This window comes from Sinocyclocheilus rhinocerous, unplaced genomic scaffold, assembly GCF_001515625.1.
Source record: "Sinocyclocheilus rhinocerous isolate Xijiao unplaced genomic scaffold, SAMN03320098_v1.1 scaffold3693, whole genome shotgun sequence".
Lineage (NCBI taxonomy): Eukaryota > Metazoa > Chordata > Actinopteri > Cypriniformes > Cyprinidae > Sinocyclocheilus > Sinocyclocheilus rhinocerous.
This window is the reverse complement of record NW_015630705.1, coordinates 207,338-217,337: the sequence shown is the minus strand read 5'-3', so window position 1 is coordinate 217,337 and position 10,000 is coordinate 207,338. Positions and strand designations below refer to the sequence as shown.

Below are 10,000 nucleotides of genomic sequence, written 5' to 3'. Positions count from 1 at the left end.
GTGTGAGTGTGTCTATGTCTGTGTCTGTGAGTGTGAGTGTGTCTATGTCTGTGTCTGTGAGTGTGAGTGTGTCTATGTCTGTGTCTGTGAGTGTGAGTGTGTCTATGTCTGTGTCTGTGAGTGTGAGTGTGTCTATGTCTGTGTCTGTGAGTGTGAGTGTGTCTATGTCTGTGTCTGTGAGTGTGAGTGTGTCTATGTCTGTGTCTGTGAGTGTGAGTGTGTCTATGTCTGTGTCTGTGAGTGTGAGTGTGTCTATGTCTGTGTCTGTGAGTGTGAGTGTGTCTATGTCTGTGTCTGTGAGTGTGAGTGTGTCTATGTCTGTGTCTGTGAGTGTGAGTGTGTCTATGTCTGTGTCTGTGAGTGTGAGTGTGTCTATGTCTGTGTCTGTGAGTGTGAGTGTGTCTATGTCTGTGTCTGTGAGTGTGAGTGTGTCTATGTCTGTGTCTGTGAGTGTGAGTGTGTCTATGTCTGTGTCTGTGAGTGTGAGTGTGTCTATGTCTGTGTCTGTGAGTGTGAGTGTGTCTATGTCTGTGTCTGTGAGTGTGAGTGTGTCTATGTCTGTGTCTGTGAGTGTGAGTGTGTCTATGTCTGTGTCTGTGAGTGTGAGTGTGTCTATGTCTGTGTCTGTGAGTGTGAGTGTGTCTATGTCTGTGTCTGTGAGTGTGAGTGTGTCTATGTCTGTGTCTGTGAGTGTGAGTGTGTCTATGTCTGTGTCTGTGAGTGTGAGTGTGTCTATGTCTGTGTCTGTGAGTGTGAGTGTGTCTATGTCTGTGTCTGTGAGTGTGAGTGTGTCTATGTCTGTGTCTGTGAGTGTGAGTGTGTCTATGTCTGTGTCTGTGAGTGTGAGTGTGTCTATGTCTGTGTCTGTGAGTGTGAGTGTGTCTATGTCTGTGTCTGTGAGTGTGAGTGTGTCTATGTCTGTGTCTGTGAGTGTGAGTGTGTCTATGTCTGTGTCTGTGAGTGTGAGTGTGTCTATGTCTGTGTCTGTGAGTGTGAGTGTGTCTATGTCTGTGTCTGTGAGTGTGAGTGTGTCTATGTCTGTGTCTGTGAGTGTGAGTGTGTCTATGTCTGTGTCTGTGAGTGTGAGTGTGTCTATGTCTGTGTCTGTGAGTGTGAGTGTGTCTATGTCTGTGTCTGTGAGTGTGAGTGTGTCTATGTCTGTGTCTGTGAGTGTGAGTGTGTCTATGTCTGTGTCTGTGAGTGTGAGTGTGTCTATGTCTGTGTCTGTGAGTGTGAGTGTGTCTATGTCTGTGTCTGTGAGTGTGAGTGTGTCTATGTCTGTGTCTGTGAGTGTGAGTGTGTCTATGTCTGTGTCTGTGAGTGTGAGTGTGTCTATGTCTGTGTCTGTGAGTGTGAGTGTGTCTATGTCTGTGTCTGTGAGTGTGAGTGTGTCTATGTCTGTGTCTGTGAGTGTGAGTGTGTCTATGTCTGTGTCTGTGAGTGTGAGTGTGTCTATGTCTGTGTCTGTGAGTGTGAGTGTGTCTATGTCTGTGTCTGTGAGTGTGAGTGTGTCTATGTCTGTGTCTGTGAGTGTGAGTGTGTCTATGTCTGTGTCTGTGAGTGTGAGTGTGTCTATGTCTGTGTCTGTGAGTGTGAGTGTGTCTATGTCTGTGTCTGTGAGTGTGAGTGTGTCTATGTCTGTGTCTGTGAGTGTGAGTGTGTCTATGTCTGTGTCTGTGAGTGTGAGTGTGTCTATGTCTGTGTCTGTGAGTGTGAGTGTGTCTATGTCTGTGTCTGTGAGTGTGAGTGTGTCTATGTCTGTGTCTGTGAGTGTGAGTGTGTCTATGTCTGTGTCTGTGAGTGTGAGTGTGTCTATGTCTGTGTCTGTGAGTGTGAGTGTGTCTATGTCTGTGTCTGTGAGTGTGAGTGTGTCTATGTCTGTGTCTGTGAGTGTGAGTGTGTCTATGTCTGTGTCTGTGAGTGTGAGTGTGTCTATGTCTGTGTCTGTGAGTGTGAGTGTGTCTATGTCTGTGTCTGTGAGTGTGAGTGTGTCTATGTCTGTGTCTGTGAGTGTGAGTGTGTCTATGTCTGTGTCTGTGAGTGTGAGTGTGTCTATGTCTGTGTCTGTGAGTGTGAGTGTGTCTATGTCTGTGTCTGTGAGTGTGAGTGTGTCTATGTCTGTGTCTGTGAGTGTGAGTGTGTCTATGTCTGTGTCTGTGAGTGTGAGTGTGTCTATGTCTGTGTCTGTGAGTGTGAGTGTGTCTATGTCTGTGTCTGTGAGTGTGAGTGTGTCTATGTCTGTGTCTGTGAGTGTGAGTGTGTCTATGTCTGTGTCTGTGAGTGTGAGTGTGTCTATGTCTGTGTCTGTGAGTGTGAGTGTGTCTATGTCTGTGTCTGTGAGTGTGAGTGTGTCTATGTCTGTGTCTGTGAGTGTGAGTGTGTCTATGTCTGTGTCTGTGAGTGTGAGTGTGTCTATGTCTGTGTCTGTGAGTGTGAGTGTGTCTATGTCTGTGTCTGTGAGTGTGAGTGTGTCTATGTCTGTGTCTGTGAGTGTGAGTGTGTCTATGTCTGTGTCTGTGAGTGTGAGTGTGTCTATGTCTGTGTCTGTGAGTGTGAGTGTGTCTATGTCTGTGTCTGTGAGTGTGAGTGTGTCTATGTCTGTGTCTGTGAGTGTGAGTGTGTCTATGTCTGTGTCTGTGAGTGTGAGTGTGTCTATGTCTGTGTCTGTGAGTGTGAGTGTGTCTATGTCTGTGTCTGTGAGTGTGAGTGTGTCTATGTCTGTGTCTGTGAGTGTGAGTGTGTCTATGTCTGTGTCTGTGAGTGTGAGTGTGTCTATGTCTGTGTCTGTGAGTGTGAGTGTGTCTATGTCTGTGTCTGTGAGTGTGAGTGTGTCTATGTCTGTGTCTGTGAGTGTGCCTGTGAGTGTGTCTGTGAGTGTGAGTGTGTCTATGTCTGTGTCTGTGAGTGTGTCTGTGAGTGTGAGTGTGAGTGTGAGTGTGTCTGTGTCTGTGAGTGTGAGTGTGTCTGTGTCTGTGAGTGTGTCTGTGAGTGTGTCTGTGTCTGTGTCTGTGTGTGTGAGTGTGAGTGTGAGTGTGAGTGTGAGTGTGTCTGTGTCTGTGTCTGAGTGTGTCTGTGAGTGTGTCTGTGTCTGTGTGTGTGTGTTCATGATCGCTAGATAACATCGGTGTGTGTTTGCAGGAGTATCTGATGCAGCTGCGGCGAATCAGAGAGCAGTATCATCATGATGTCAGACGGATGAGGACGAGGGCAGAGCACGAGGTGCGTGTTATTGCTCAGTTTGTGTGTTCTTTTAAAATTATATATTTTATTATTAATTATATTCAGATATGTTTAAAAATTGTGTATATTCAGTTATACAAAATGCATATATGATTGTATTTTTATATAAATGTGTAGATTATTTCAAATGGTTACGTGTGTGCGTGTGTGAGAGTGTGTGTGTGTGTGAGAGAGTCGCCCAGCGGCGATTAAATCTTCAAAATCACTTTGAGATCAGTTCATCAATATAAACTCACAACTGAGTCATACAGAAAATGTATGAAATGACTAGTCGGTGGGAGGGAAACATGCACATTTATGATTCATGCAGTAATAGAATCCCACCTGGAGAAGCTGAAGCGTCACATATAGATCACTCTGACTGGATCTGATCTGATGAGCTGATGATGTGATGATGATGTTCTCAGGAGCCTCTGACGGCAGAAACACACACACTGAAGAAGAACGGAGAGCGACACACACACGGGAAACAGCAGCAGGTGCAAACACACACAACCAGACACCACCAGAAACAGAGAACAAATTTAGTTCATAAAAACATTTCAAAACAACGTTTTTAAGACACTGAAAATCCAGTTTTCTTGATATGATTCAAACGTTATTAAAAGGTTGCAAAAACGTTTCTTCCAGCACAAAATATTAACCAAAATATAACATAATTTGACATTTTTCTCTCAACTTTATGAGAATGTTCATCAAGTACAAATAATATAAGGACGTTTAGAGAATGTTAATCGCTTAACATTATGAGAACATATGTGAGCCTGCAGCACAAAAGCAGTGTTAAGTCGCTGGGGGATATTTGTAGCAATAGCCAACAATACATTGTATGGATCAAAATTATACATTTTTCTTTTATGCCAAAAATCTTTAGGATATTAAGTAAAGATCATGTTCCATGAAGATACCCAAAAATTCAGACAATCCTATGGAAGGAAGAAAGTCAGGTTTCGAACGACGTGAAGGTTATAAATGTGACCCTGCAGCACAAAAGCAGTCTTAAGTTGCTGGGGTATATTTGTAGCAATAGCCAACAATACATTGTATGGGTCAAAATTATACATTTTTCTTTTATGCCAAAAATCATTAGGATATTAAGTAAAGATCATGTTCCATGAAGATATTTAGTAAATTTCCTACCATAAATATATCACAACTTAATTTTTGATTAGTAATATGCATTGCTAAGAACTTCATTTGAACAACTTTAAAGATGATTTTCTCAATATTTAGATTTTTTTGCACTCTCAGATTCCAGATTTCCAAATATTGTCCGATCCTAACAAACCATACATCAATGGAAAGCTTATTTATTCAGCTTTCAGATAATGTATAAATCTCAATTTCACAAAAATTGACCCTTATGACTGGTTTTGTGCTCCAGGGTCACATATATCAAATATTAATAACATTATAAGAACGTTCCATAAAGGTTACTTTAAGAATGTTTTGTCCTAACATTTATATAGCTTTAAATATGTTAGTGGACGTTGTGAGAAAGTTCCCTGTTAGCTCACATTGGACTGACACGCAGCTCAACGCTCCTCATCTTGTGTTTGCAGAGAGGAATCATGTTTGAGATCAAGCTGAGCGATGAAGAGACGAAGACTGAGGAAGACGAGGAGTCAGAGGTGAAGTGACGCTCACACACACTCATGATACACACTATCAGACGAGAGCGTCATCTGAGTGTGTGTGTGTGTGTCTGACTCTGTGTGTGTGTGCGTGCGTGCGTGCGTGCGTGTGTGTGTGTGTGCGCGTGCGTGCGTGTGTGTGTGTGTGCGCGTGCGTGCGTGTGTGTGTGTGTGCGCGTGCGTGCGTGTGTGTGTGTGTGCGCGTGCGTGCGTGTGTGTGTGTGTGCGCGTGCGTGCGTGTGTGTGTGTGTGCGCGTGCGTGCGTGTGTGTGTGTGTGCGCGTGCGTGCGTGTGTGTGTGTGTGCGCGTGCGTGCGTGTGTGTGTGTGTGCGCGTGCGTGCGTGTGTGTGTGTGTGCGCGTGCGTGCGTGTGTGTGTGTGTGCGCGTGCGTGCGTGTGTGTGTGTGTGCGTGTGCGTGCGTGCGTGTGTGTGTGTGTGCGTGCGCGTGCGTGCGTGACTCTGTGTGTGTGTGTGTGCAGGATGAGCCCCTGAACAACACACTGACGTTTGCACAAGGAGAAAAGCTACGCAACCGACCGCAGGGGTCAGAGGTCAGACAGGAAGTGGAGGAGGAAGTGGTGAAGAGAGCCGAGTGGCATCGAGACGCAGCTGAGACGTTTCTGAACGCGCTGGAGAACATGGATGTGATGACAGAGAGCAGCATCAGTCTCGCTCAGACCGGTGACACACACACACACAAACCTGATCTTATGAAATGGAACAAAACGTATAATAAACACTTTGCTTATGTGTTTTTTTGTTGAGTATCATATTTGATCCATCAGGCTTTTATGGTTCTGATACAGTGAGAATATGGAGGAAAAAACAGCTGAATATTATTCAGACTCAAACTGAGCAAAAATATGAATTTGCTGCAGATGCTGATATTTATGATGAAATTCTGATAATTGTGATGTAAATCAATGAGATCTTTATAACAGTTCAGCAGATACTGACATAAAATGATATAAATATCAGTCTTCGCTCTATATCTCCAATAATAAGATATTGACATATCATTAAACGTCTTGAGTTGCAGGCATGCAAACTTAGGGGAAAAACACACAAAAAGTGCATTTCCCCGTGTTTGAATGGTCACCATTGGCATGTAATGCAACAAAGATTGCTGAAGTCACCAGATTTCACTAATAGAGCTGATCTCTGTGTGAAGATAATATACTGATGCTGCCACCTTTCTGAAGTCACTCTCACCCTCCTGTGATGTGGCTCTGAATCTCAGGTGAAAATTATACATTTGACCCCCCCCACACCACCACCACAAAATTGTGCATTTATTCAGTAAATATTCATCAGTGTCATTTAATATTTTGGCTTTCGTCATGATTTATGTTTCTTTTTTCAGAAAATTTTTTTTTTTATTACAAAATTTTAGCTTTTTACTTCTGACTGTATTTAGGTTCCAAAATTAGTGTTCATTTGTGATTATCTTGATGAACAAAACATGTAAGAATCATAAACTTTTGTTGTTTAACTGTAGTTTCAGAGGAGCAGGAGGGAGGAAACAGGAAGCACTGGACGAATCGTCTGCCGGAGACACTGCTGAACGCTCTCGCTCAAGCAGACATCATGGATTCTTTTCCTTTTATTTTTCTGTAAAGTTGTGGAAGTTTATTGTATTGTACAAAGCACTGAATAAATTGACTTTTATTGGACTATCAAAAGAATGAAAAATATAATAGGAAACGTTTATGAATCATATACAGCAGTATAACACATTTCATGTGAGCAGGACAGTGTTTGGGCTTGAGAGGAAGTTCAACACACACACACTCTCGCACACACACACACTCTCGCACACACACACACTCTCACTCACACACACACAAACGTTCAGATGAGTCACGGCTTTGATCAGCTCGATTGATTTAACACTGATCAGTGTGTTCAGTGTGTGATAAGTATCAGATGGGAATGAGCTGAGATGTGTTGGAACGATGTGCCGTTTGTGTTTCGCGTCTCACAGAGGAAGAGGAGTGTGATGAAGATGAAGATGATGTGGAGGTGGATGAAGAGCGTCTGGAGCCTCGATCAGATGATGAAGACACGTGAGTGAGACGCACTGAGACAGAGACGAGACGTCTGAGAATCACTGAGACTGACCCTGCTTCCCTTCTTCTTCAGGAACTTTGAGGAGTCCGAGGACGAGCTGCGGGACGAGGTGAGCGACTCCATGAGGAACCTCCTCACCACGCAGGAGCAGGAGGAGCAGACGGCACAGCAAACACAGCAGGAAGTGAACCGCAGATCAGAGGAAGTGAGGGAGGAGACGCAGCCACCCGCTCATGATGAGTCTGGGAAAAACACTGCAGTGAACTGATCCTGCGGTTTTCCTTCTTTTTACTTCTGTTTCTTTCTTTCATTCTATGTGAATATCTGTTAAAATGTAATTTATTGTCAGTGTCACATGATCTTCAGAAATCATTCTAATATGCTGATTTGCTGCTCGAGAAACATTTCTGATTATTATCAATGTTGAACACATTAATATTTGTGTGGAAACTGTGATACATTTTATGTTTCAGGATTCACAGATGAACAGAAAGTTCAGAAGAACAGCATTTATTTGAAATAGAAATCTTTTGTAACATTATAAATGTCTTTACTGGCACTTTTCATCAATTTAATGCAAACTTGATTAATAGAAGTATTCATTTCTTTCCACAAAAGTTTGTCAAGCTTAAAATTCAGCTTTGCATCAAAGAAGAAATTACAATAGAACATTATTTTGTGTTATATTTTACAGCTTTTCCTGTGTTTTTGATCAAATAAATGGAGTCTTCATCAGCAGAAGAGTTTTAGCTTCACTTGTGTTAAATGTGCTCTGCAGATAGAGTTTGAGGACTTTCTTTGTGTAGTTTCTAGTGTTCTGACGGATGCTCTAACGGTTTCTCATTTAAACTCCAGAAGTTACTGAATGGGTTCGATTCATTTATTCACGACTTTTATTTAGAGATGTTCATTCACTCATAAATGTTTGCTGAACGTCTCCACGTGTCATTTTGACTGTTAAATGAAAATGATTAAATATGATTCTTGTGTTCATTTTAGTGAAAAACCGTGTGAAGACATGCCTTGATTCTTTGAACTAGATTTTACTGTATTTTACTTTTTACAAGAAACATTTTGAATCGGACTACAATGACCGATCAAATATTTTTAAAATAATTTCAGAAACAGATTTTCTTTTCCTTTTATTTTTCTGTAAAGTTGTGGAAGTTTATTGTATTGTACAAAGTCCAATAAAAGTCAATTTATTCAGTGCTATCAAAAGAATGAAAAATATAATAGGAAACGTTTATGAATCATATACAGCAGTATAACACATTTCATGTGAGCAGGACAGTGTTTGGGCTTGAGAGGAAGTTCAAAACAGTCAGAATGAAGAAGTATTTTACATGATTTGTCCATTTTCCTCTGAAGGTGTTTTAAAGAAGTGTAAACGCTGCAGTTCTGCAGAATAAAGTGGCTCTTGTCTGATCAGACCGTGTCTGGTTGTTGTTGGTTTGATTCCTGAATCTGTGGAGACACGCAGGAGAACAGCAGCAGAACATGACCGGGACGGACGGAAGCCCAAACACGCCGTGAGCGGGACGAATGAGCTTGAGACCCGCGCCGAACATGGGACCCCTGCAAGCGTCACACACACCAGCACTGAAACACACACACACACACATCACACAGTGTGTTAAATACTTCACTATATCAACCCTCTTCCAGCAGCTCTGACAACAACAGTCACACTTCTGCTAACAGTGTATAGATACATAGAGTTTTGAATCCTTAAAATATGTCATTATGTAGCTGAAGTTTCTTATGATCAACACTGGCTGCATTCACACTGAAGTTCAGTACAGTGTCGGACCTCTTCTTTATATATATATATATTATCTCATTTATTTTAAATTTTCAACATGACCTATAGACTGGAAAAAAAAGAGCAAGTTATAAATTTGGAATTTTCAGCACATAAAAAACGGAACATAAAAAAGAGCTGTCACGTGTTCAAACATGAACAGAAGAAACTCTATTTCTATATCTCTGTTTCACACAGAGAGAGTCTTAAGGCCGTCTGAAATCACCTTTTACACCGGGCTTGAAGAACAAACATCTTCCGATTGAATGACAAGATGCATTTCATATAGAAACAGCTGAAGCAAAGCCTCGAATTATGATCTTGTTTGTAAGAACATTAACGCGGTTCAGAGTTATTCAGTCATTTATGTGTTAAACACATCTACACTGTATCAGTGTGAACTGAACCCACCAGCACTGAAACACACACACACACACATCACACAGTGTGTTAAATACTTCACTATATCAACCCTCTTCCAGCAGCTCTGACAACAACAGTCACACTTCTGCTAACAGTGTATAGATACATAGAGAGAGTTTTGAATCCTTAAAACATGTCATTATGTAGCTGAAGTTTCTTATGATCAACACTGGCTGCATTCACACTGAAGCTCAGTACAGTGTCAGACCTCTTCTTTATATATATATATATTATCTCATTTATTTTAAATTTTCAACATGACCTATAGACCGGGGGGGAAAAAAGAGCAAGTTATAAATTTGGAATTTTCATCACATAACGGAACATAAAAAAGAGCTGTCACGTGTTCAAACATGAACTGTGTGTGTGTGTGTGTGTGAACTGAGTGTGAACTGAACCCAGCTGAACAGCTAGTTAATGTAGTAACTCATCACTCATCACGACTGCTCAACATGTTTTAAACACTCTTGTGCTGCTTGCGTGGCGCTCAAAAATGACAGATTTATTTTTTATTTAAATTAAGTTAAAATACTATTCAGTTTGATAATATTTTTTTACTTAACATTTTGTATTTTAGGTGATTTTATGGAATTAAATTATATTTATGTAATAGCTATGATCCATTTATTACCTGTTAATCACTTTTTGAGCATGGACCTGAAAATTAAATTTCCAACTTAAACTTTGGTAAATCTTGAATGATTTGGAGCGCAGACTTAAGTTTGGTTTCTTTTAAAAGAAGACACTTGGTAGATTATTGCTGAAGTGAAAAAAGTTAACAAAAAAAAACAAGTGAAAAATGCACAAAAATACTATTTTCATATTTTCC

The 10,000-nt window shown here is 41.2% G+C and overlaps 2 protein-coding genes across 2 annotated transcripts in view; one reads left to right on the top strand and one right to left on the bottom strand.

Annotated features, from left to right (window-relative positions):
- Positions 1-6,491, top strand: part of nek5 (NIMA related kinase 5) — a 16,140-nt gene extending 9,649 nt beyond the window's left edge. The window contains exons 13-17 of the mRNA XM_016553237.1: positions 3,139-3,219; positions 3,648-3,719; positions 4,803-4,871; positions 5,354-5,555; positions 6,373-6,491. Coding sequence (XP_016408723.1) covers positions 3,139-3,219; positions 3,648-3,719; positions 4,803-4,871; positions 5,354-5,555; positions 6,373-6,491 — 543 coding nt within the window. The remainder of the gene's footprint in view (positions 1-3,138; positions 3,220-3,647; positions 3,720-4,802; positions 4,872-5,353; positions 5,556-6,372) is intronic.
- Positions 6,492-8,199: 1,708 nt separating this feature from the next.
- lrrc63 (leucine rich repeat containing 63) overlaps positions 8,200-10,000 on the bottom strand; it is an 8,064-nt gene continuing 6,263 nt past the window's right edge. The window contains exon 9 of the mRNA XM_016553236.1: positions 8,200-8,546. Coding sequence (XP_016408722.1) covers positions 8,321-8,546 — 226 coding nt within the window. The 3' untranslated portion in view covers positions 8,200-8,320. The remainder of the gene's footprint in view (positions 8,547-10,000) is intronic.